Source organism: Coffea eugenioides, chromosome 5 (assembly GCF_003713205.1).
Source record: "Coffea eugenioides isolate CCC68of chromosome 5, Ceug_1.0, whole genome shotgun sequence".
Lineage (NCBI taxonomy): Eukaryota > Viridiplantae > Streptophyta > Magnoliopsida > Gentianales > Rubiaceae > Coffea > Coffea eugenioides.
This window is the reverse complement of record NC_040039.1, coordinates 25,655,618-25,682,471: the sequence shown is the minus strand read 5'-3', so window position 1 is coordinate 25,682,471 and position 26,854 is coordinate 25,655,618. Positions and strand designations below refer to the sequence as shown.

Here is a 26,854-nt window from a genome sequence, read left to right as displayed (position 1 = left end):
CTTGGTGAAATCAGGCAAGGCTAGCACAGGGGTGTTGCACATTGCTAGTTTGAGCTTCTGGAAAGCCTCATCTGTTTATGTACTCCAGTGGAATCCATCCTTTTTCAGCAATATGGTGAGAGGCTTTGCAATAGCCCCATATCCCTTGACAAATTTCTGTAATATCCTGTTGGACCAAGAAATCCTTTGAGCTCCTTAACAGAAGCTGGTTTGGGCCATTTCATCATACTGTCCACTTTCTTTGGATCTGCCCTTACTCCTTCTCCTGAGATAATGTGGCCAAGGTATTCCACTTCTGTTTGTGCGAAGGAGCATTTACTCCTCTTGGCATACAGCTGGTGTTCCTGCAATATGTTCAGTACCTCTGCTACCTGCTGCAGGTGCACTTCCAGAGAGGGACTGTAAATTAGTATGTCATCAAAAAAAACCAGGACATACCTCCTCAACTGATCCCTGAAAATGTGATTCATGAGACTCTGGAATGTTGCTGGGGCATTTGTCAGGCCAAAAGGCATAACCTTGAACTCATAAAGGCCTTGGTAAATTCCGAAGGCTGTCTTATGTATATCTTCCACTTTGACACTGATCTGATGGTAACCAGCCCACAAGTGTGACGCCCCGAAAAAAAATGAGTTTGAAAACCCGGAAATTTTCTAATTTTCTAGGGTTTATTTTATTTAATCGCCCGCCTTTTCTACATTTTCTTTATTAGAAAAGTCTTGGTCAAAAGTCAAGGTCCAATGGTTTTGTGACAAATGGTCCTTTAGGGTTTTAATCTTATCTTTTTGTCTCTCCAATACAAATATCTTAACACATTGTAAAATAATATCATTTAATACAAAATTCCAACAAGTTGTCAAAAATATAATGCATTTACCGCACTTGCGGGTCCCACGTCCAAAATACGCTTTTAATTTCTCAAAAACTAACCGATACTAGAAAATCATTTTAAAACTATTTTTGCTCATAAACTTTATCTGGGGAATTTTTCTAATAAAGAAAATGTAGAAAAGGCGGGCGATTAAATAAAATAAACCCTAGAAAATTAGAAAATTTCCAGGTTCTCAAACTCATTTTTTTTCGAGGCGTCACAATCTCCCCTCCTTAAAAGAATGTCGTCCTCGACATTCCATCTTGTACCAATCAAGTCGAGATATCCCGCAAGAATCACTAAAGCATTCCAAGTAAACACTAAGAGTCAAATCAAACCCACAGTCCGGCATCCTAAACTTCAAGCCTAGGATACACTACAGAGATCTGAAGCCTAAGCTCTGATATTCTAGTATCGGTTAGTTTTTGAGAAATTAAAAGCGTATTTTGGACGTGGGACCCGCAAGTGCGGTAAATGCATTATATTTTTGACAACTTGTTGGAATTTTGTATTAAGTGATATTATTTTACAATGTGTTAAGATATTTGTATTGGAGAGACAAAAAGATAAGATTAAAACCCTAAAGGACCATTTGTATTGGACCTTGACTTTTGACCAAGACTTTTCTAACTTTACTAAAACCAATTTGGACCCAATTTCTCTCCATTTTAGCTTGTCTTGGACGAAATTTTGAGAGAAAAAGAGAGAGAAAATCCAGCATCTTGCACTTCAATTTCTTGTCCAAATCTTGAGTTCCAACCGATTAAATTGCAAATCACTCCATAAAACTTGCTAGCTAAGGAAGATTGAAGCTCTTGGTGGAGTTGTTTTGGAAGAAAAATCCCTAAGTCATCACCTTTCTTGATATGTGAAGGTATCATGTCTAGCCATCCTTTCTTTGTTCTTGATTATGCTAAATTAGAGACTTATGATGGCTAAAGAGATGGTTTGATGGATTATATTTTGAGTTGTGGTTGGATGGATGAACTTTTATTATTTTTGGGGATTTTTCTGTTTTAATATGAGTATGATTATGTGGTTATGTATGATGATTGGAAATGATGTTTAATGATTCTAGAAGGTGGAAAAAGTGATTAATTGCAACCAATTTCTGTTTTGGACCAAAAATTGAAAAGTGAGGGTTTTGTGATGAACATTCTGTCCGAATTTTTAGGTCCTAGATAGAGGCCGAATTGGCCTTAGCTCAAAACATGAAAGTTTTAGGGAATGACATTTTAAAGGTGCCTACAAAATATCAGGTCAATCGGAGTTGTGTAGAGTGAGATACGTCAAAATTACTATTGCTGTTCTGGTTTACCCGAAATTGGGATATGCGACTGTAATTGGTTGTTTTGGCTGGAATTGCTTCCGAATTGGTTGTTGAGGCCTTCTGATGAAATTTATCCCTGTTTCTTACCTTTCAGCTGGTTTTGGAATTTCGGGATTTGGACTTGGAGAGCCTGAGTTATGATGTTTCCGCTAGAATGCGTTCTGTGAATCTGTTTTTGTGATTCAGGTGTAGTATCTTGCATTTTTGACCTAGTTACACTCAAAACTGGGTTGATTGACCTTCTGTAATATTGTATCCCTATCTCTTAGCTTCGAAACGGTGGGTCTTCCACCTTCATCCGACCATCGTAGTGCTTTTGACACCATTACTGCAAAATGACGTCAAAACTATTTTTCTGGTTTTGAGCTTAACTTTCATTTCCGAATTTTTCCCTAGCTTGACTTGTCTTTGTACTACTTGGAGTTTGCTGAATGGCTATTGGATGAACTTGTTGTTGTGTGTGTACCTTTGGGTTGGAATGAGGAAATCATGAAGCCATAACGGCTGGAAAAGTAAGCAAATTCAGGGGAAGTGTTGTCCGAACTTTTGAAGGAATTTATTTGCATTGAGTTTGTGATTTAGGACTTGGATTTGAGCAAGGCAATGATACATGATAGATGGTTTCGGAGCCGTGGAGGTGAGTGACCCTAAACTATTTCCAAAGTACTTGTGAAATGTTTCTTGCATTAATTATTCGATTGCATATCATGCGTGCTTGCATGTGAATTCATGACATGATTTGGCTTCAATGAGTTCTGGGAAAGTCTTGTGCTAGACACCAACGTCTCCACCTTGTTTATGGTTCATGTTCATGGTTATCTGGAGCACCGATGTTGCTCCCACTTTCGTGAGTTCGTGAGTTAATGTTAAATGAAATATTTGAGCGTTGGGTGTTCAAGTGCTATGATTTCACCGGCTCACGAGAGCACTAAACGGACATTTGATCTCTGAATCATGACATCATCGAAATCATCGAAATGCAACATTGTGAAATATATTTGCTTAATGATTTTGCTGGTTACTCGCTGAGCTTCAAACTTACCCCAAAAATATTTTATTCCCCTCCACAGGGCTCAAGACGAAGGCAGGACTTGTTGTGCTTATTCACGTGAATGGATGGCCTTTATGTTGTACAATTTGAATTTGGAATCATTTTATGTATATTTGGGAATTGTTTCCGCTGCAATTGTGACATGTAATTATTGGAGACTTGGATGTATATTTGTGGACCATGTGATGTATATTTGAGGTTTATTCTTGTAATTCGTTTGAGGACTTTAGTGAACGACTGAGTCCCGGCGAGAGCCGGGCAGGCGGCCCGCCGAACCCTCTGGTTCGCCTTAGGGGGAGATGGGGTCGTCACATCAAGTCAATCTTGGTGAAGTATTTTGAGCCATGTAATTCATCAAGAAGCTCATCTATTAGTGGCATAGGAAATTTGTCCTTCAAGGTGAGTTCATTAAGTTGCCTGTAGTCCACACAAGACCTCCAACTTCCATCCTTCTTCTTGACTAGTAACACTGGAGATGCAAAATGGCTGTTACTAGGCTGAATGATTCCCATCTGCAGTATTTCTCTCACCAACCTCTCTATTTCTGATTTTTGTACATAGGGGCACGTGTATGGTCTGACTTGGAATGGGGTAGCTCCTTCTTTCAATGGAATGCTGTGGTCGTGGCTCCTCCTTGGAGGCATGCCTTGGGGCTCAACAAACACTTCATCAAACCTGTCCAGCAATTCCTTCATCTCTGCCGGTATTACTTCAGTGTCCTTTTTTCCTTCTTCCATCACATACAGCTGGGCAGTTATCCCATACGCCTGCTTTCTCCTCCATTTTGCTAGTTTACTTCCTTTGATGGCCTTGAGTTTAAGCTCACTGACTTCCCTCTTCAGCTCCACTAGTTGACTCCCTTGTAGGAACCTCATGGAGAGTTGCCTGAAATCAAACTCAATAGGGCTATACCTGGCTAGCCAGTCTACTCCCAAAACCATGTGGTAGCTTCCCAGTTTCAAGGTATTGAATTGATATGTGAACTTGTTTCCCTGCATTTCCCACTGTAAGGGTCCTTGCAGTTGCCTAGACTTCAACTGCTCACCATTGGCAACCCTGACTGTCAATGGATTTCCAATAGCTGGTAGTTGAATGATCTTTGCTAACCTTTCATCAATAAAACAATGAGTGCTCCCACTATCTACCAGAATTATGATCTCCCTCCCTGCTATCTTCCCTCTTAGCTTAAGGGTCTTATGTTCAGTCCCCCCTGCCAGAGCATGGATGGATAGTTCTATATTTTCATTACTTAATTCCCCTTCTGGACAATCACAGAATTCTTCTGTATCCTTCCCTGGTTCATCTGAGTTCTCCCCTACCCCCCAGGGATCATCTATCAGTATGTAATTCAGGTGAGCTTGTTTGCAGACATGTCCCAGTGTATATGGCTCAGCACACTTGAAATACAACCCATTTTCTCTCCTGTAACTCAGTTCAGAGGGAGTGATTTTTCTAAATTGGTCTACTGCATGAGTTCCTGTTTTGGTATTTCGATTGGAAACAGGCTCTAGCTTCTTATATTGGAAGTTAGGCCACTTCATTTTGGTATGTGGGGTGAAATTCTGTTTGTTAACAAGTGGGGTACCAGGTGAGGGTGTGTATTTGTGCATCATCTTCCCTTGTGTTTTCCTAATGGCTTCCAAGTTCCTTTCCTGTAATTTAGCAGCTTCAATGGTGTCTGCTAAGGTGGGGGGTCTGGTCATCCTAACCATACTTACTATTTCCTCTTTTAAGCCACTAAAAAAGTATGATTTGTAATAGGAATCAGGTTGATCAGGAAGAGATAACATTACCATAGATTTCAGTTGTTCAAACTTCTCTAGGTACTCAGTGACACTTCCCGTCTTCATCAGCTTGTTGAATTCCTCTATGGCCTCCTCTGGATCTCCCTTCCCAAACCTCTCACACACTGCCATTGCTAGTTCCTTCCATGGAACTATCCTCTTCTCGTGGTACATGCCATGGAACTAGATGTCTGCCTTCTCTTGGAGATGGAGTTGAGCAATGTCTGATTTCAGGCCTTCCTCCACTCCATGGATCTGAAAGTATTTGTTTGCCCTTCTAACCCACTCTCTGGGATTGTTCCCATCGAATGTAGGGAAGTCCATCTTTGGTAGCCTGGCTCCCCCTTTACTCCCCACCCTCTCAGTTGTATCTGTGGTAATTGCTATCCTAGTCTCACTCCCAAAACTACCCCCTTCTACCTCCTTCCCCTTGTCATTCAGTTTGGCCATGATCTGAGCCATCATGTTCATCATCCCCTCATATTTCTGATCTAAATTTTTGATGGCTTTATCTGTGCTCTCCTGCCTATGCTCTATTGCCCTTATAGACTGTTCTATCCCATCATTCTTACTGGTAAAAGTCCTCACCACACTCCCCAACTCAGTGAGCTCCCTTCTCAGAGCTTCCTCCTGAGTTTTAGTCATGTCCCAATGGCTCGTAGTTAGCTCTGATACCACTGTGATGGTATCAAACAGTAACTAGGCAACAAAGCAGCTTCCAATGGATTGGTTTATGAGACTAGCGCAGAACAAAAGATTAATAACAGGAAGAATCAATAACGAACTGATGAATAACCCAATGAATTGATATTGATATTGATCAAATAAGTAGATTACAGAATTGGCGAAAAGAGGAAAGGAAATGACAGAATGAAGGAAAACAGAAAGAGAAAATGCTCAGGGAATGATCCCTTACAATAGCTAACAAAATCCTCCCCTTTCTACTACTGATCCTATCTTTATATAGAGTTAGCTAATAACCAGCTCCTCTGTCGCTTCCTAATCCAGCTCAGCCATGTGAGGGTTAACAGAATCCGTTGTAGAGCCACTTGCTCAGAAGCTCACGTTGCTTGAGCTTGTTCCCAGGAAAGGCGTGATTCTGATCCCTACGCCTCCACCTGCAATCTTCTTTATTTTGCACGTCTTCTTTACTTCATAAAGGCGTGATGCCAGTATTCCACGTCTGCCGTTTGCTTGAAGTTACTTACTTGAAGGCGCGGTACTTAATTTCACGTTTTCAACTTCTCTTAGCTAACTTCTGATCCATGACAGGGAGAAAAAGAAAAAACAGGCAAGAGGGTTGGAAGGGAGAGGAGGAGAGCATCTGAGGAGAGTGAGAGGAAGGAGGAGACCGTGGAGAGTGAAGGAAATCTGGGAAAAAACAAAAAAAAAGGAAAATAGGGTTTCAGACAAGAAGAAAACAGAAAAAGGGAAAAAGGGAGAAAAAGGGGGAAGGAAAAAGAAGAAACCGGCAAAGAAAAAACCTGGGGAGAGTCTGGAGAGGATTAGGAAAGAAAACAGCAAAGGAAACGAGAGGAAAAGAAAGAAAATTGAGAGAGAGGAGGGAGAAAAATTTGCAGAAACCCATTATCTGGCTGACGAATCATCCCTTTTCCTTGCTAAATTTTGGTTGCGATAGTGCTTAGTTTGGGGATGTTTCTGTTTCTATACCCTCCTTGGATATCTTGGAACAATTTTTATTCAGCAATTGTGAATCGAAAACACCTCAAAACCCTTCAAATCGCGGTCCAAAGTAGAGACTTTATCAGCGCTGAATTTTTCTGCAGCAAAGCTTCATGGGTATCATTTTTCAGAAACTAGCACGATTTCTTGGGGTGTTTCACGTTTGTTTCACTTCACCAACATTCTCAGGTAACTATGATTTCTTTCTCTGTGAGTTTAACACAGTTTTCATGAAGATTTAGGGCCATTTTGTGTGATTTTTCTAAGATTTGTCGTTGCAAATGATCGTGACTATCCCTCTGTTGCGTTGTTCTTGTGATTATGATGGGTTTGGTACTGGCTATTTTATTCATTTGATGTGTATCAGGAACTATGAATTCTACTTAGAAACCATGGACAGAGAATGTTTTCTCCTCTACCCAATTTTTTGCAGATTAAGGAATTAAAAGCTGTTTCTTTGGTTTCCTTTGCGCGTGATCTGGGTTGGAAATCTTTGAGGGGTGCATGGTATAAGGATGGATTTAGATGATAAGATGCATAAAGTGTTGTTTTGGCTTGAAAGATTGTTGTTTGTCTGGGTTTTGTTACTTGCATCTGACCTGAAATGTTTCATTGCAAAGTTGCAGACGGTTGAATAAGAAAGCTCTTCGAAGCTTTGCATGAAAAGTTTTCAAAAATTGAACGTTAACCTCTTAATTTTTATCTAATGCTATTTTGGCCCGAAATTTGGGGAAAATATAATCAATTTTGTCCCTTCAAAATCTTAATTGCTTTTGGCATGCTTTAATATGATTTTTGAGTAGATTATTTATGAGTTTTGGGATAAAATTTGAAGGTTTAATAATTTTTGATAGATTTATAGTTTTTGATTTGGATTTTTGAAAATGGTTTAGATTTGGGTAATATTTGTTGTTTGGGATTTGGTGAGAGGGTTTTGATTTATTTTTGTGAATTTTAGCATTTGGCTTTGATAGGTTTCACCTTAAGCCCTGAATTTTATTTTATTTTAATTTAGACCCTAACATTTGTAATAAAAATGATTTGACCCCTAAAACTTCTTTAATTATTTCAATTAGGTCCTTGCTTGTTTTAATTTCTTGAATATGGGTTGTTTACGTTCATTTAAATGTTTTAATTGTTCAATTTCATGTTTATTTTCATTTCTTATGATTATTTGTTAATTAAAGTGGTACCTTAATCATTTTTTTCGTGTTGGAGGGTAGAAAGAGAGTAACTTCATTTCATTAGGTCACCAACTCAAGGGAGGTATACTCTACTCTTTATTTTGATTTTACTTGATCCTATGTGCTCCTATGTGATTTTATGGGTGTAATTGCATGCTTTTTTTGAATGTTTTCTTTATTTTATTTTATTTTATTTATTTATTCACTTTATTGGTTTTAATTTTGTATATTTATTTTAATTTAATTTTTGATTATTTGAAAGGTGATTAAATGCCAAAATTGTGATAGTTAGGGGGTTCAAGACATGTATTTAGATAGAATATGTAATAGTTAGGTAACTATTTTATTCATTCTTTCCCCCCTTAGATTGTAGTTAGGGTCCCCAAATGTAATAGTTAGGTCTCTATTTGCTTTTATTTGTTTGTGTGTTTTGCAAGCTTGTGTGCTTATTGTTATTCGCTTTCTTAGGGTCTTTGCATCTAGATATCATGCTTATGTGCTATGTGTTTTATGTGATTGTTTAATTGCTTTTACTATGTTTATTTGATTTGTTTAGTTATAATAAATGCCTGACGTCACCACACTAGTCTAACGCTAGTTGTGGCCCTATTTTCTTGATTTCTCGCTAGTCCAATGCTAGTGAGAACTTGTAGACATGGGCTAGTCCAATGCTAGACCCTTAGAGACCGTCCACGCATTAGATCATATTTGTGTGACAAATCATTACATTTCCTGCATATTTTTCTACTTTTTAGGATCCTTACCATTTTTGCATGATATTTCCCCCTATATATATATCCCTTATCGCATATTTCCCCTATATATATCCCTTATCCCCATGTGCGAAACATAACATTTTAGACATGCATTCCATTTAAGAAAATAAGAGTTAACTTAGATCATTTGCTTGATTAGATAGGAAATACACCTCGAATATGGGATATGGATAAGTATGGCTTTTCTAACCTTAGCACGCTCGTATTCCCTCTTTAAAAGGAAAAATTGAGTCACGAATTTTAACCCCCGCATCCGTTATGATGCATTCCTTTAGGTCATGTATATTTGTATAATTATTATTTTCTTTTCTTTTTTTGGAGTCTCATTGTTGCATATTTGTGACCTCTTCAAATCATTACTTTTGGGCGTCATAATTAATGCGATTTACATCAATTAAAATTCGAAGAGACATATTGACCCCACGATATCCTTCTAGGTTTAGGTTTTGCATGCATATAGTGACATCCAAATGTGATAAATTCTTATATTAAAAATAAGAAAATTTTTTGACTTATCACGCAACTAGTCTTGGTTAGGATGAAAGGGTGCCTTGGAATTTATCCTCGCCTTCCCTTTCTTCAAATGTGACTCCCGACCCCTTTTTTCTTGATTTTTACAGACTTGGAGTCGTTTAAAAGGGTTTTCTATATTTTTTCTTTAAAAAAAATTCATTTTAGGTGATTTGGTACACCTTAACTCAATACCAAGTGGCGACTCCTATTTTTTCATTAAAAACCATTTTTAAAATATTATTTTAGGTCAAAATCGTTGCACTTTAAGTTCCATTTAGGCCCATTTTCTTCATTTATTTTTCTAAAAATCAAAAACTCCTTTTTACTCAAAATAAATCAAAACTCATTTTTCACTCAAAAATTAATCAAAAATTCATTTTCTAAACACGTTATATTTTTCATTAAAAATAGGGTGTGACAGCTTGGTGACTCCACTGGGGACTTTAGAGAGTCCGAGCATTTGATTTAGTCAATTCTTTTCTTCTTTTAACCTTTTTATATATCACATTTGGAGGATTTAGGTTGCATTTTTCCTTTTTTAGGGTTTTTCTTGCATTTATTGCATTTTTCCTTTTTTAGGGTTTTTCTTGCATTTATTACATTTTTCCTTTTTTAGGATTTTTCTTGCATTTAACATGTGCAATCATCTCGATATCCGTGTATGTGATGAATAAAGTCTTTTATTTCATTCACTTATGTTTATATCTCGCGCTTGCATCTTGGGGGGAGGGGACAGCCACCCTGGAGCCTTCACTCACATTTGATAGTATTTAATCTCTTCCTTCAAAAGGAACACTTAATACGTGCATACGTTTTACTTTATAACCCCTCATTTCTTTTTACTTTTAGTGGTTGTCACACCACTCCACCCCATTAAGATTTGGATCGATCCATTTGAACACGTGGCCGTGGCACGACGTGCGCGTAGCAATGTCCGAGGGATCACTCGAACCACCGACTCTTGGGCATTGGGATTGATGACCCTTCGCCTTTGGTCTGAAGGTTTGGGGACCTGAAACCTTCTCAAGTCTAGATGCATTAGTAAGCTCAACCTCATGCATCCACATTAGAAATCGCCTAGGATAGAGTTGAAAACTAGGAACACTAGGCATGAAGGGAGGGATTCCACCCATTTTTCCTTATTTTCCTTTTTGCTTTTTGTATCATCTAATTGCCCCAACAAGTTATATATATATATTTTTTGGCGAAACCCCAATGGGGAAAGGTAGCCAACCCTAAATTTTATTCACGAACGGGAGAGTTACAAGAATAAAAAATAGAACAAAGACTGGAGTAAGCGAGGGCATAGCCAATCAAACCCTAAATGAGGACCTCACGAAGCCGAGGTACTCCGTGACGATCCAGAAGAGCCTCTCCTCTGACCCTGAGAGGCAGGGCCGCGTCTGAGACGTAGATGCGCTGCCCTCCCAATTGCAGAGAAGCCAATGCATCCGCCACCGAATTGGCCTCAAGAAAGACATGGTGAAGGGATGCACCCATCCGCTGGACCAAATGCCTGATTTCCCGTAGTACGATACACACCGGCCACTTTGACCCCATATCCGAGCAAACTAGTTGAACAAGCGCCTTTGAGTCTGACTCTACCGTCAACGTCCCCACCTCGCGATCTGCACATAACTGGAGACCGTGCAGGAGTGATTGCGCCTCCGCTTCCAACACATCTAACTCTCCGAACTCCTTATAATAGGCGAAACACACCTTCCCACAGTGGTCACGCAGGACCCCTCCCCCAGATGCCCTGCCGTGTAGGATACTGGCATCAGTGTTAAGCTTGAGCCACCCGGTGGTGGCTTTTTCCAAGCAACGGGGGCAACATCTTTATCCCGCCTAAAGTGGCCTCCAAACCTTGCCCATGGACAGTCCCGATCACCTGCAAAGGAGGAACATGTTATGTGATTATTTGTTGAACTAACATTTCCTTGCTTTTTTGTCTTTTGCATTCACAAACATTAGAAAATAAAGAGTTCTGGCATGATACTCTTTTAGAACTTACCCTCTTAGATAGTTTATTGCACGTTTAAATTCCTATGTATTGCATTCATAGATTAATAATTGCATATCATTCTAGGCTCACCCTGGCATACAAAGGGTCCCTTAGGTCATATTTTCATTTCAAATTGCATATTTAATTGCTTTGATAAATGGGCATTATGCAAAACCTTAGGAGGGAATGCAGCATAGGGGATCCCACGATAGGAATAAATCACCTTGTGTCTCGGATATGTAATCCAATGAGACTTACACGTTTATATTTTTATATCATTCAAAGGGGTAGTGCACATGGTAAGGTAGGATCCGATCCCTTTTACGATGGTGACATTGGTCTCGAAGATAATAGAGCAATTTTTTCACATTAGAATATGAGCATCTAACAATCATCTTTTGATTATTTTATCAGAATTGGTAAAAATCTCTCGCGTAAAGGACATTAAGTTAAAGAAATTCATAAATAATTCTTTATTGTTGAGATGATAAATATATTGAGTCCAAATCTTGATTTTAGAAGGCTCATAGACTAATGCTTTGCAACAAAATTTGTGAGTTTTAAAACTACAAATCGGTGGACAATCCAATCAATTTTGAATAAACCGTCAATACCATCCAATCCATTTTACCAATTTATTCATTTTTAAAATAATCTAGTCAATTTTTGAATAAATCATCACTCTATCCGATCTATTTAATCAATCAATTTCATTCAATTCATTTGACCAATTTACCCATTTTAGGGCATCCAGTCAATTTTTGAATAAATTATCAATTTTATCCTATCCATTTAACCCATTTATTCTCTTTTAGAGTTTCGATCTAAGGCTCACTGAATAAACTAGTCGAGACATTGCAATCCTTTCAAGTGTAGGCTCTTTCACACATCATTTTATGTGTCAGTCAAAGTGATCAATCCATTCGGATTTCATTCTCATTTTGTGAGGACAGATGTCTCTTGCCACACCAATCAACCAAAATTTTCAAATTGCTTATCACTCGAATATCAATAAGTTGATCGGATTCATCAGGTATTGTATAGTGCCTACCCTATAGGATTGCATTCTCATTCTAGGCCAACTCTTGACATAAAAGGGCTCCCCTATAGGACATGCATACCGATTTTAAAGTTTTGTTTACTAACTCTAGGTATTTTTCTTTTATTTTTTCCCTCCCCTGCATTTATAAAAAAATGTTTCGAAAAGGTGAAAATATTTTTCTATATCTGATAACAATTTTGGTCTAATAAATTTTGAAAATTACAAGTATTACTTGATTCTTAGGCAGACCCTACAATAAAAATTTGAAGAATCCATCTGGAGGCGCTAATCTAAAGCATCTGAGAGATTCCATAATTGTTTGTTAAAAAAAATCCTCTTTATTGATTTGTTAACTCATTTTGTTCCAAAGAAAAGGAGATAAAAAAATGTGTATATGTGGAGCTCTTTAGAAATTTTCTCTTTTCTAATTTGTATTATAGTTGAACAAGAAATTTTGTTTCAAATATTTCCAACAATAAAGTTTTTCATTTAGACAATTATTGTTTTGTATATAATAATGTATATTTCATTCTTTATTGCCTAATTGGGGGATTTCATGATGAATTTTAAGAAATAAGACTAAGTTGAGATTTTTCAACCTCTTGCCTGAAAATTCACAAGTGTATGTTTAATTCTTTAAAAACTTGGCATACACTATATTTGCGATTCAGATTATTCAATAAGAGCACTCAAAATCAAAGAGGTCACTCAAATATGAGGATTTGTCTCAAAAGACCAATGAGATACCTTTTCCCTTTCATTCTCCATATTTTGCCTACTTCTATTAACCCCTCAAAAAAAAAAATCCGTCACATTGATTGACAAACTACAAATTGTGTCTACTGTGTCTAACCAAATTCAATCCACATATAAGTAAAAGCAAGAATATACATTATTCTTATTTATTTTGAAAATTTTGGAATGATACTTCAAGCGTTCGTTTCTCTATCTATACAGATTTTATCATTTGTTCTCCCATTTGAGCCTTTAAAGGAATAATTTCGTTTCAAATAAGAGCCTTAATGATCATTACCCAATATTGCGAAAATTTTTAAATATCAAAAGGGAATGGATTCTCAATGAGCTATTCTTTACTTTGGTTGTCATGAGGCATAAGAATGATGCTTTGGCCATCGTTTCTACAATCTAAACATTGTTTACCCCTTACATCCTCATTTGAATTTAAATGGGTAGTTCTTTTCAAAAGCACTTATGATCACACCTCACACTGGGGAACGAGATTGGAGAATTTTCAAAAAGAGAAAAAAGCAAAAATGCCAAAATTAAAAAGAAAAGAGGGAATTACAAGTTAGGGAAATTTGATTCTACCATTAATATTTGGGTTCCAATTTTGAAAAAAAGAGAGAGAATGGGCATTTATAATTTAAAAAGTTAGGGGATTCTCAATTCCATCATTTTTGGTATTTTGATATTGAGAAAGAAAAAAGATAAGAAAAGAGAAAAGAGAAGAAAAGAAAAAGAAAAATGTTAAAAGGAAAAAAGAATAGTAGAGAAAATGAAAAATGCAAAGAGATTCAATGCTGAATCCCCCAGTGAGTAATGATAAAAGTCAAATAAAGTCTAAATTTTTTAATCCAAAACTGGGGCAATTTTTTAATAATAATGATTTGACCCCTAAAACTTCTTTAATTGTTTCAATTACGTCCTTGCTTGTTTTAATTTCTTGAATATGGGTTGTTTACTTTCATTTAAATGTTTTAATTGTCCAATTTCATGTTTATTTTCATCTCTTATGGTTATTTGTTAATTATAGTGGTACCTTGATCATTTTTTTTCGTGTTGGAGGGTAGAAAGAGAGTAACTTCATTTCATTAGGTCACCAATTCAAGGGAGGTATACTCTACTCTTTATTTTAATTTTACTTGATCCTATGTGTTCCTATGTGATTTTATATGTGTAATTGCATTCTAACATTAATATTTGGTCTCCAATTTTGAAAAAAGAGAGAGAAGGGGCATTTATAATTTAAAAAGTTAGGGGATTCTCAATTCCATCATTTTTGGTATTTTGATATTGAGAAAGAAAAAAGAGAAGAAAAGGGAAAAGAGAAGAAAAGAAAAAGAAAAATGTGAAAAGAAAAAAAGAAGAGTAGAGAAAATGAAAAATGCAAAGAGATTCAATGCTGAATCCCCTAGTGAGTAATGATAAAAGTCAAATAAAGTCCAAAATTTTTGGATCCAAAACTGGGGTAGTTTTTTGGGAAGGAATGTGATCTTAAGTGCATTGTTCTTGAAAATCTTATTTCTTTAACTATCGTCTTCAAGCCATATTACAAGCTCGTAAAGTCTATCGCTGACTTATCTTCCATGACGACTTGAAGTGAGGATCATGCCTCTAAGGGATTTATCAATCACTTGTGATCATAAGACCATAACCTGTTTCTACATTTTTAACCATCGTTTCTACCCATATATTACTAGCTTATGGAACTTATATGTTGACTGAGTTTTCTCAAGAAATAAGAGTGATAAATGATTTACTTTCATCAAGATGTGATATTGAATGGGTTAGACATAATCTGGACATAAAAACAAAATAGATCCTGACATACCATCTCCCTGAGCCACCTCAAAAATCATGAATAATACCCACTTGTTTGATTCTGAAAGATAAGCTAACAAGAAGTGGTGACCCATTACCCTCAACACCGATTATAAAGCGAGGAAGGAATTTTTTACAATTTGGTTTTGTTTTGAAAGATTTACCATGAAGTCTTCTATGTGAGTTTAAACACGACATTTAAATTTCTTTATTTGAAAAAAACAATTTTTATTCACATTGCATGTCAGTATGTGATCATTTTCTCAATTCTAGGAAACACATTTTTCTTGTTTTGTCCAAATAAATGAAGAGCCATCCAAACAAAATTTTTGCGATTAAATAGACCCACACTGGGGCAAAATTTTATAATATATTTATGAGATTTTTCAAGATAAGTTCAAATTGGGGCAAATGTTTTAATATATTTGTGAGATTTCGTCAAATAGGTTCAAATTGAGACAAAATTTTATAATACATTTGTAGGGTATGTCCAAAGTCAAGTATATATTTTTCAAATTTTGATAAGTCAATACTTTGCATGAACCTTAATTGTTATATCATTGCTCAAAAAAAAAAAAAGAGAAGAAAAGAAAAATAATTTCAAAAAATTCAAGTGTTTTTGAAAAATCCCCTTAGTACAGGTTTATGACAGAAATTGATGAAGAAGTACAAGTCAGAATTATGAAAATTTGAAGATCAATCACGAAGGGGGAACAATACTACTACATGACAAAATGATGGATCGGATTGTTCATTTAGAAAAGTACAAATATCATAAGAAAAAAAAAGAAAAAAAAGAAAGAAAGAATAAGAAGAGAGAGAAGTCCAGTTAAAATTAAATTGGGGCAAATTTTAGTTTGAAAAAAGGAGAGAAAAAAAAAAGAAAAAAGGGCCCTACACTGAAGCAAGTTCTTAAAATTGCGATTTCAAAAGTTATTTTAAGACTGTTTTATCTTGTTGGACTTGGGTTGTATCCTACCAACCTCGGCAGGTTTGGATTTTATCCCACTGACCGTTTTTATCTTTTTATCTTGTTGGGCTTGGGTTGTATCTTACCAATGCCGACAGGTTTGAGTTTTATTCCACTGATCGTTTTTATATTGTTAGACAACCTCGACAGGTTTGGGTTGTATCCCACTAACCGTTTTTATCTTATTGGGATTGGGTTGTATCCCACCAACCTCATCAAGTTTGAGTTTTATCCCACTGACCGTTTTTATCTTGTTGAGTTTGGGTTTTATCCCACCAAACTCGGCAGGATTGAGTTTTATCCCACTGATCATTTTATTTTGTTGGGCTTGAGTTGTATCCCACAAATCTCGCCAGATTTAGGTTTTATCGCACTGATTGTTTTTATCTTGTTGGGTTTGGGTTTTATCTCAGCAATCTCGGCAGGGTTGGGTTTTATTCCACTGACCGTTTTTTATCTTGTTGGGCTTGGATTGTATCCCACCAATCTCGGCAGGCTTGGGTTTTATCCCACTGATCGTTTTTATCTTGTTGGGCTTGGGTTGTATCCCACCAACCTCGGTAGGTTTGGGTTTTATCCCACTGACCGTTTTTATCTTGTTGGAGTTGGATTTTATCCCACCAATCTCGGCAGGCTTGGGTTTTATCCCACTGACCGTTTTTATCTTGTTGGGCTTGGGTTGTATCCCACCAACCTCGGCAGGCTCGGATTTTATCCCACTGACCTTTTTATGTTTACATATTTCAGCTCACGACAGAATAATTACAAGTAAGTATTTGGTGTATACATCTTTGTTTCGAGTCTCTTCGAAACTCAGACAAAGAGGAGCAAACTGTAAACACCAAAATTTTCATTTTATTTAATTCAATTTTGGCATTATTTCTTATTATTTATTCTTGTTTTTATTTTATTTTAGTTGACTAGGTTTGCAAAATGATAGTTAGTGTTTATTTATTTTAGTAAATTAGGTTCATCATTTTTTCTTTTTAAAACATTTTTGCATTAAATTTCTGAAAAAAGAAAAATCTCAAAAAAATTTGTTTTCAATCTTTTTAAGTTCAATTTCTTCCAAATAAAATCTGCAAGGTAATTTTGTTTTGAAAAACAAAATAAAAAAAATGCAAAAATATGTGGAACACATGCACAATAGATAGGTGGAATGCATGCAAATGGGACAAGTGTCCTCATTTTTTGTTGACACCACAACATCTAGAGGATAGGTGGCTAGGACACTTGGAAGCCTAGAAAAAATTTGAAAAAAAAAAGCAAACAAAAGAAAATGGAAAACAAGGGAGAAGCTACGGGAATCAGGGAGGAGGAACCAAGCAAAGAAAAAAGGGTTTTGAGCTAAGAAAGGAAGCACGAAAAAGAGAGGGGGCTGCGGAAGGAAAAAAATAGCAAGGAAGCAAAGATAAAGCTTCTGGCAGCAAGGAGATTGAGAGGAAGAAACAACAGAAAGAAAAGAGAGGAAGAAAACCAGAAAAGAAAACAAGGGGAGAGAGCTACGGGAAGTTAAAGAGACAAGCGAGGAAGGAGAGAAAACGAGGGAGAAAAAGAAAAAACAGGCAAGAGGGTTGGAAGGGAGAGGAGGAGAGCATTTGAGGAGAGTGAGAGAGGAAGGAGGAGACCGTGGGGAGTGAAGGAAATTTGGGAAAAAATAGAAAGAGGAAAATAGGGTTTCGGGCAAGAAGAAAACAGAAAAAGGGAAAAAAGGAGAAAAAGGGGGAAGGAAAAAGAAGAAACCAGCAAAGAAAAAACCTGGGGAGAGTCTGGAGAGGATTAGGAAAGAAAACAGCAAAGGAAACGAGAGGAAAAGAAAGAAAATTGAGAGAGAGGAGGGAGAAAAATTTGCAGAAACCCATTATCAAGCTGACGAATCAGCCCTATTCCTTGCTGAATTTTGGTTGGGATAGTGCTTATTTCGGGGAGATTTCTGTTTTGCACCTTCCCTGGATATCTGGGAACAATTTTGATTCAGCAATCGTCGATCGAAAACACTTCAAAAGCCTTCAAATTGTGGTCCAAAGTAGAGACTTCATCAGCGCTGAATTTTTCTGCAGCAAACCGTCGTGGGTATCATTTTTCAGAAACTAGCACGATTTCTTGGGGCGTTTCACGTTTGTTTCACTTCACCAACGTTCTCAGGTAACTATGATTTCTTTCTCTGTGAGATTAACATAGTTTTCATGAAGATTTAGGGCCGCTTTGTGTGATTTTTCTAAGATTTGCCATTGCAAATGATCATGACGATCCCTTTGTTGCGTTGTTCTTGTGATTATGATGGGTTTGGTACTGGCTATTTTATTCATTTGATGTGTATCAGGAACTATGAATTCCACTTAGAAACCATGGACAAAGAATGTTTTCTCCTCTACGCATTTTTTTGCAGATTAACGAATTAAAAACTGTTCCTTTGGTTTCCTTTGCGCGTGATCTGGGTTGGAAATCTTTGAGGGGTGCATGGTATAAGGATGGATTTAGATGATAAGATGCATAAAGTGTTGTTTTGGCTTGAAAGATTGCTGTTGGTTTGGGTTTTGTTACCTGCGTCTGACCTGAAATATTTCATTGCAAAGTTGCAGATGGTTGAATAAGAAAGCTCTTCCAAGCTTTGCATGAAAAGTTTTCAAAAATTGCATGTTAACCCCTTAATTTTTATCTAATGCTACTTTGGCCCAAAATTTGGGGAAAATATAATCAATTTTGTCCCGTCAAAATCTTAATTGCTTTTGGCATGCATTAATATGATTTTTGAGTAGATTATTTATGAGTTTTGGGATGAAATTTGAAGGTTTAATAATTTTTGATAGATTTATAGTTTTTGATTTGGATTTTTGAAAAATGATTTAGATTTGGGTAATATTTGTTGTTTGGGATTTTGTGAGAGAGTTTTGATTTATTTTTGTGAATTTTAGCATTTGGCTTTGATAGGTTTCATCTTAAGCCATTAATTTTATTTTATTTTAATTTAGACCCTAACATTTGTAATAATAATGATTTGACCCCTAAAACTTCTTTAATTATTTCAATTAGATCCTTGCTTGTTTTAATTTCTAGAATATGGGTTGTTTACTTTCATTTAAATGTTTTAATTGTTCAATTTTATGTTTATTTTCATCTGTTATGATTATTTGTTAATTAAAGTGGTACCTAAATCATTTTTTTTCGTGTTGGAGGGTAGAAAGAGAGTTACTTCATTTCATTAGGTCACCAACTCAAGGGAGGTATACTCTACTCTTTATTTTGATTTTACTTGATCCTATGTGCTCCTATGTGATTTTATGTGTGTAATTGCATGATTTTTTGAATGTTTTCTTTATTTTATTTTATTTTCTTTATTTATTCACTTTATTGGTTTTAATTTTGTATATTTATTTTAATTTAATTTTTGATTATTTGAAAGGCGATTAAATACCAAAATTGTGATAGTTAGGGGGGTTCAAGACATGTATTTAGATAGAATATGTAATAGTTAGGTAGCTATTTTATTTCATTCTTTCTCCTCTTAGATTGTAGTTAGGCCCCCCAAATGTAATAGTTAGGTCTCTATTTGCTTTTATTTGTTTGTGTGTTTTGCATGCTTGTGTGCTTATATGTTACTCGCTTTTTTAGAGTTTTTGCATCTAGATATCATGTTTATGTGCTATGTGTTTTATGTGATATTATGTGTTCAATTGCTTTTACTATGTTTATTTGATTTGTTTAGTTATAATAAATGCATGACGTCACCACACTAGTCCAATACTAGTGAGAACTTGTAGACATGGACTAGTCCAATGCTAGACTCTTAGGAACTGTCCACACGCTAGATCATGTTTGTGTGACAAATCACTACATTTCATGCATAATTTTCTACTTTTTAGGATCCTTACCATTTTTGCATGATATTTCCCCCTATATATATATCCCTTATCATATATTTTCCCTATATATATATCCCTTATTCCCATGTGCGAAACATGACATTTTAGACGTGCATTCCATTTAAGAAAATTAGAGTTAAGTTAGATCATTTGCTTGATTAGATAGGAAATACCCCTCGAATATGGAATATGGACGAGTATGATTTTTCTAATCTTAGCACGCTCGTATTTCCTCTATAAATGGGAAAATTGAATCAAGAATTGTAGCCCCGCACCCGTTATGATGCATTCCTTTAGGTCATGTATATTTGTATAATTATTATTTTCTTTTCTTTTCTTCGAGTTTCATTGTTGCATATTTGTAACCTCTTCAAATCATTACTTTTGGGCGTCGCAATTAATGCGATTTGCACCAATTAAAATTCGAAGAGACATATTGACCCCCCAATGTCCTCCTAAGTTTAGGTTTTGCATGCATATGGTGACATCCAAATGTGATAAATTCTTAGGTTAAAAATAAAATTTTGTTGACTAAATCACTCAACTAGCCTTGGTTAGGATGAAATGGTGCATTGGATTTTATCTTTGCCTTTCCTTTCTTCAAATGTGACTCCCGACTCCTTTTCTCTTGATTTTCGCAGGGTCTTCTTGATTTTTTTAAAAAAATTCATTTTAGATGACTTGGTACACCTTAACTCAATACCAAGTGGCGACTCCTATTTTTTCATTAAAAATCCTTTTTAAACTATTATTTTTGGGTCAAAATCGTCACACTTTAAGTCCCATTTAGGCCCATTTTCTTTATTTATTTTTCTAAAAATCAAAAACTCCTTTTCACTCAAAATAAATCAAAACTCATTTTTCACTCAAAAATTAATCAAAAATTCATTTTCTAAACACGTTATATTTTTCATTAAAAATGGGGCGCGACAGCTTAGACAAACCCTAAAATTAATAAATCATTTGCAATAGAAAAAATTAAACTGGTCATCTTAGTAATTAGATCATCTATGTCTACTCAAACTTTTAAATGTTTGAGGTTTATTACTAAATTTGTTGCCCACCTCATAATTGAGTAATTAATTTTTGTATGGGTTTTTCTAATAGGTGCCCAATGGACACTCATTAACACACCTAACATTCATATAACTTACCATGTATATACACATACTAATAATAATTATCCTCCCTTGCCTTTATATACTTTTCATATTTAATCTTAACTACCCCCTCTTGAATTTATTTACTTCCCTAATTAATTTTATATTTTCAAAGATATGACACCTGAAATATATCTTATGGACACCCGTTAGACAGACCCTTTTGTATAACAAAGCCAAGGGGTGCTTGGTTCAGACCTAGGAATCGAAATTGTAATTGGAATCACGTCTAAAAATTCAGTATGAGTTTTGATCAAGGATATCATTACAATGACTAGTGTTTGGCATATACTTATAAGCTTTTGGAACCAACTTGTTTTTCATTTTCTTTTCTTTATTTTTTTCTTCTTTCCCTTTTCCTGCTTCCTACTTCCCAGCCCTTAAGTGCTCATGTTTCAGCAAATTCTCTTGAACCATCACCAATCAACCTTGCAATCTGTGGAGCATGGGAGAGTGACTAACAAGACATGAGAGAAAGGCTTACACAAAAAGAAAAAAAAGAAAGGAGAGAGGAGTGGCTGCCATGCAGGATTGTAGGAGAGAGGAAGAGAGTCAAGAGATAATAAAAGGGAAAGATTGACAAGAAAAGAGAAAAAAGAATCAGATGGGGTGGGACTGTTGTGAGGACTCGAAATTTCATTTTTTTCTTACTTTCATTTCATTTTACTGGCTTATTTAATTATTTATTCACCCGTTTACTCCGAATAATTTATTTCATTCATTTTAAACCCATTTGTACGCAAAAATGTCTCATTTATATTTTAAAACGTTTCGCTAGCGAATGTAATTTTTTTTCTGCGGCTCGTTTAGCGAGAAATAGCACATGCACGTTTTTTGAGGTAAATTCGATCCAAGAGTGCAATAATTTTGGAGTATTAAGGGTGATCAATAGTAGACTAAAAAAAGTTAACTGAGGAATTAGAGTAAGTGAGTTAAGTTAAACTCAATTAGGAGCACAAATTGCACATTAACCGATCGTTGACTTTTGGGGGCACAAGAGCACTTTATGTCCCATCTTCTTACACAACATCACATCACCACCTACCACCAAAACCTTTCTTCCTCTCCACTCTTGCCTTGGCCGATTCTTCCCCTCCCCATTTCCCCTCAAAATTTTCAGCTTCTAGTCTTCCATTTTTGCTCCACAAAGCTCTCCAAAAATTGCTTCTTGCCTTGGGTCTTCCTGCAAGCTTGGAGGAGGACTTAATCAAGGAAGGAACTTGGTGATTTAAGGGCCCAAAAACCTAGTGTTTACTCTTCTTTTGGCAACAAGGTAACCACCCCAAGAACCCTTCAACTTTTCCTCTTCAATTCATAGTAGTAAGTTAGTAGTTAGTTAGTGATGGCAAGATAGTTGTTGGGTTGTTGATGGGTTCACAAGGACCTTGACATTAGGTAGTGGACTTGAGGAGGCTTTATAGGTAGTTGCCTTGAGGATTATTGTGTGTTTAATTGCTTGTTTGTTACTTGCTTTGAGGAGATATGGTGTAGTTTGACTTGAAAAGTTAAAAAAGAAAGCTAGAGGAAGATGCATGCATGCTGGCCGAAAATTGCTGGTTGTTCCTCTCTTGTTAATTTCAAAATTTGGATGCTATTTTGGTGCAATAATACTTGATACATGTTGGTCGTTATATGTATGAAATACCTTCCAAAAAGCTTTCCATTTGGTTGTGTAAAAGTAGGGTTAAAATTGAGGTTGCATTTTGGGAAATTTTCTGAGCAAGAAACCCCAACCAGTGTTCACATTTTTGGTCATAACTTATTATCTGGGAGTTGAAATCGAGTGCTGTTTATAGCATCTGAAACTAGACTCCGAGAGCTTTCCGTCGGTATAAAATGCACTCTCTGATTCAATCGCCATAGTGAACCGGTAAAAATGACCGAAATTCTTCACTGCTATCATCCGAGAAATAGTCAAAGCTGCACTTTATAACTCAATTTTGTCTATCTTGCAAACGAATTTTAAGGCAGTTCCTTCTTGTGAATTGTAGAATTTTGAATCTAGTTTTCAATGCCACAAACCACACTAAATTTTAAGTTGTGTAACTCTAGTTATGATCAGATTTTGAAACTCCGTCTAGTTCGTCAAAACTGGAATTTCGTAAAACAGGTTCTAAACTTCCATTTTCTTAGAACTGTTGTATCTTGGTGTAGAAAGGTCCGAATCAAGTTATGTCTATTGCATTTGAAACTAGGTTTGGAATTTTAGTTGTGGTATGAATTTCAAAGGCTGATTCCATTTCTACGAATTTTGCCGAATTTCCAAACCTTACTGAATTTACAAGCCTATTTTGCTCTGTCCTATCTAGAACAGTGATTTTGAGCTAAAATTTGAATAACTTTGAATTGGAGTCTGAGAAATGTGTCTTCTAGAAAGTTTTAGTGCTTTGAGTCTAGTTTCCAACGGTATAAAGTTTTCAATTTTTGGACTTAAGAAACTGGAGATACGATTTTTCCAAATAGTGTCACTCTAAACTGGAAATTTTCTATTTTCAACCAAATTGCTCTTTTAAGAACTTTCCACCTTCCTTTGCAATTGTTGGACTATTTTAAGTGCAGTTTCATGGTTTAATATGAGATCTCTTTGAAATTTAAACTCCATTTCGAATCTTAGTTTCCAAGGGATTAATCTCCTTTTTGTGATCCTTCTTGACTCTATAACTTCCCTTGTTTATAACACTTCTCTTCATACTGGAATTATAGACTTCAACCCTATTCTTATGGCCTCAATTTCCATGAGTTTGAAACCAAAAAGGGAGCTTTTTGACTAGAATAATTCTTGGTGAATTTCACTAGTTTCATACTTGAATCTTGGAACCTTAACTTTGATATTTTTTCTATGAAAATGAGTGGAGTTTTAAACGAGTTTTAACTCCATTAGTTGGATAATGTGCATGCTCTTTGCTTTTTTAAGGTTTGGACATGAGACTTAAAGTTTTGGGAAATGAAAACCATTTACCCTTTTCCTCGATTTTCGTGCTGAAAGTGAAAATGGTACTTTCTCTCGGATATGAGATTACTTACCATGACTTGAATCAAAAATCACCTTGGCTATGATTGTATATGTCTCAGGTGGTCACGAGAACTTCAAAGAGCTCGTTTGACTTCTCGCTTCACTCTTATTTTGCCCTTGGCTAGTGGTGAGTGTCAAGCGCATGTTAAATGCTTATGTGATTCAAATGTTAATTGTACAAGTGTTATACATGAGGCGAGGGTGTACTTTATCGCCCTCACCCACTCTCTCTTTTAATTACGTGATATTTATTACATGAATACATATGATTGGTAATTGTACACGAATATGTTTAACTCGTGAGTTCTGAGCGGATGCATGTACCACACCAATTCGGGTGGGAGGTACCTCTCATACCGTCTCAGTGCTATAATTGATTTTCGGAGCGGTAGCATGTACCACACCAATTCGAGTAGGAGGTACTTCTCATGTCGACTCAGAACCATAAACAATTCTAAATTGATTGGAGCGATGTCTCATCGACCACTTCTACTTCTGGGGGGCACCCCAATCCATTGGCCAACCTTGTAACTCGAGTCGGCAAGGGCTTGGTCGAGAAGCTTGGTGAACCATGGAAAATTATAAAACTTGATCTTTTGAGATCTTGCTTGGCATACTCGAGTAGTATCGCCTTTTCTAAATAATGAGCGGGCCCGAAATAGGGGGTGTAACGGTGAACGGGATTCGTGAAGTAAGCGGTGTTCTACGGACTAAATATACCTACCCAATTGACGGAGTGTCATCACGTGGAGGTATATGATCGAGACTCGGCAAAACAAGTGGAATCTATCTCCTAAGAGCTCCCGTATCCTTATTGAGTGTGTTCTATTTTAAAATGTGAATTACTTGAATGTTATAGATTTATTTCTCGTATAAGTGTTATTGTTACTTGAACTATGTGGTTGCATACTTTCCTTGGCCACACTGAGCGTTAGCTCATCCCATTTCATTTGTTATTCCTTAACAGGAGAGTGACGTAAAGGAAGTGATTGGAAGATACTAGTGAAGCCTAGTCTTTTGTATAGTTTAGTATTTTATAACTGACATTTGGGGAATTTTAAGATTTGGAACTCGATGTAGTTGACTTGAGATTTGTATCTTTGGATGTACTTGTGCAATGAAATATTATAGTCGTGTTATTATTTTGGCATAGTTAGATGTAGTCATTGGAATTGATCTATTTTTCATTTAAGGATTGTAGTGAGTCCCGACGAGAGTTGGGCAGGCGGTCCGCCGAACCTTTTTGTTTACCTTAGGAGGAGGTGGGGTCGTCACAACTATTGCCATGGAGGATTGGAGGAGAGAGTGAAGCGAAAAGCAAGAGAGAAAATAATGGTGATGGAAGGTTACTGTGGAAAATGGGATGAGAGAGAAAAAATGAAAGAGAAAATATGATGTTAAAGTGCTGCCATGGAAGTTGGGCCAACGTGATATAATGATAAAGACGATATGTTTTCTTTTGTTCTGTGAAGTCTTCGAGTCAAATTGAGTCAAATTTGGGAATCCACCAAAACCCTCCAATTTATTAGGGATTGAGAATTGCCAAATTTTAATGATTCATTCTAAGATTCTGAATCCAATACATGTAACTCAAACAACAAGAATTGGAATTATTTCAATTTTTTATTCCGATCCCTTTTTACCAAATGACACCTCAGATTCTTTTGTTTCATTTCAAAATTAATCATAAGAGATGTAACAAAAGAAATTTTCAAAATATTAATACAAACCTCCATCACAATTAAAAACAGTTGTTTGATCTTTACATTTTTAGATTTATAGACTTGCTGTCAATGTTTTTATTGAAACCTGCAACTTAATTTTTGTTTACGTTACATATGATTTATCCTCAAAGTTAAAACTTAGGCCTTTTTATTTGGATTTGATGCAGAAATTTGCTAAGGCTTAATTTTATGATTTTATTCTTTTCCATTTCTATTTGAACTTAATATATATTAGTTATTGTATTTATCCCACATTAGTTATGAAAGAGACAGTGTTAGATTATACGGACAAAGGGAAGTATAAGTACAAGCAAGCCGAGTTGAACACTGTGCTACTTGAGTAGCAACTCAAGCTCGAGCTTGAAAATACTATGCTTGAGTACTCATTGAACCTAATCAAATCTTACAAATTATTTAAATTTTTATTTTAAATTTTATACTTATTATTCAATTTTTAGTTTTTATATATTATACTTATTATTTAATATTTATTTTGAATTGCTAAAAATGATGGGTTACTAAAATTTTTTTCGATAGATTTTAGAAAAAAGATCACTGATATAAATGGGTATGTTTGGATACATGATTTTATCTATTTTATTTGGCTTCAAAATAAGTTATCTTGGAATGGTATTTGGATATGAACACATAATGTGTAACTAATATCATGGGTTAAATTTCTTCCTACTATTCATTTTCTAAGGGCCCACCCACTTTATTCAGATTCCTTACCTGTTCCACTGACAAATGCAGTGGTAACCATTAGCGTTTTATGAGGATGAAAAGCAAAAAGCACAATCGGCTCCTTTATTGCTCTCTTTCATCTAATTTTCCCATCCTTCTTTTTTGTTTCTTCTATTTGAAATATATGCATATATATAATATACAATTGGAATCATAAATACACATACACACACTTATATATACATATATGTACTTGTGTATATATACTTATACATATATATATAGAGACACATACATATATATACATACAGATATTTATATATGTATATGTGTGCAGTGACGGAGCCAGGAATTTTTCTTGGGGAGGCCAAAATTTTTCCTAACAATATTATCTTAATATGTTATGTTCAAAATAATTTTCATCTATTTAAATAGATGACATCTAAAAACATCAAATATTAACTTTAATTATAAAGGTATGTCTATTTGATAAATACGTAGCATAGCATAACGAGAATTAAGACAAGAAATAATTTTTGATTAAATATCTTATAACATCACAAACTATTCAAGTTACATATTATGAGAAGATGCTCCAATATGTCACCTGTGAAAAAAATATAACTATGCAGTATAAAT

The 26,854-nt window shown here is 35.6% G+C and overlaps 2 protein-coding genes across 2 annotated transcripts; both read right to left on the bottom strand.

Moving 5' to 3' along the window:
- Window positions 1-104: 104 nt before the first annotated feature.
- On the bottom strand, window positions 105-5,168 carry LOC113771291. The gene is made up of 2 exons (XM_027315889.1): window positions 3,566-5,168; window positions 105-604 (listed from the first exon to the last, which is right to left on the bottom strand). Exons 1-2 carry the CDS (start codon window positions 5,166-5,168, stop codon window positions 105-107), a joined length of 2,103 nt encoding a protein of 700 aa, XP_027171690.1.
- Window positions 5,169-10,512: 5,344 nt separating this feature from the next.
- LOC113771290 lies at window positions 10,513-26,294 on the bottom strand. Its single transcript, XM_027315888.1, has 3 exons — window positions 26,264-26,294; window positions 11,059-11,083; window positions 10,513-10,951 (listed from the first exon to the last, which is right to left on the bottom strand). Exons 1-3 carry the CDS (start codon window positions 26,292-26,294, stop codon window positions 10,513-10,515), a joined length of 495 nt encoding a protein of 164 aa, XP_027171689.1.
- Between the last annotated feature and the right edge of the window lie 560 nt (window positions 26,295-26,854).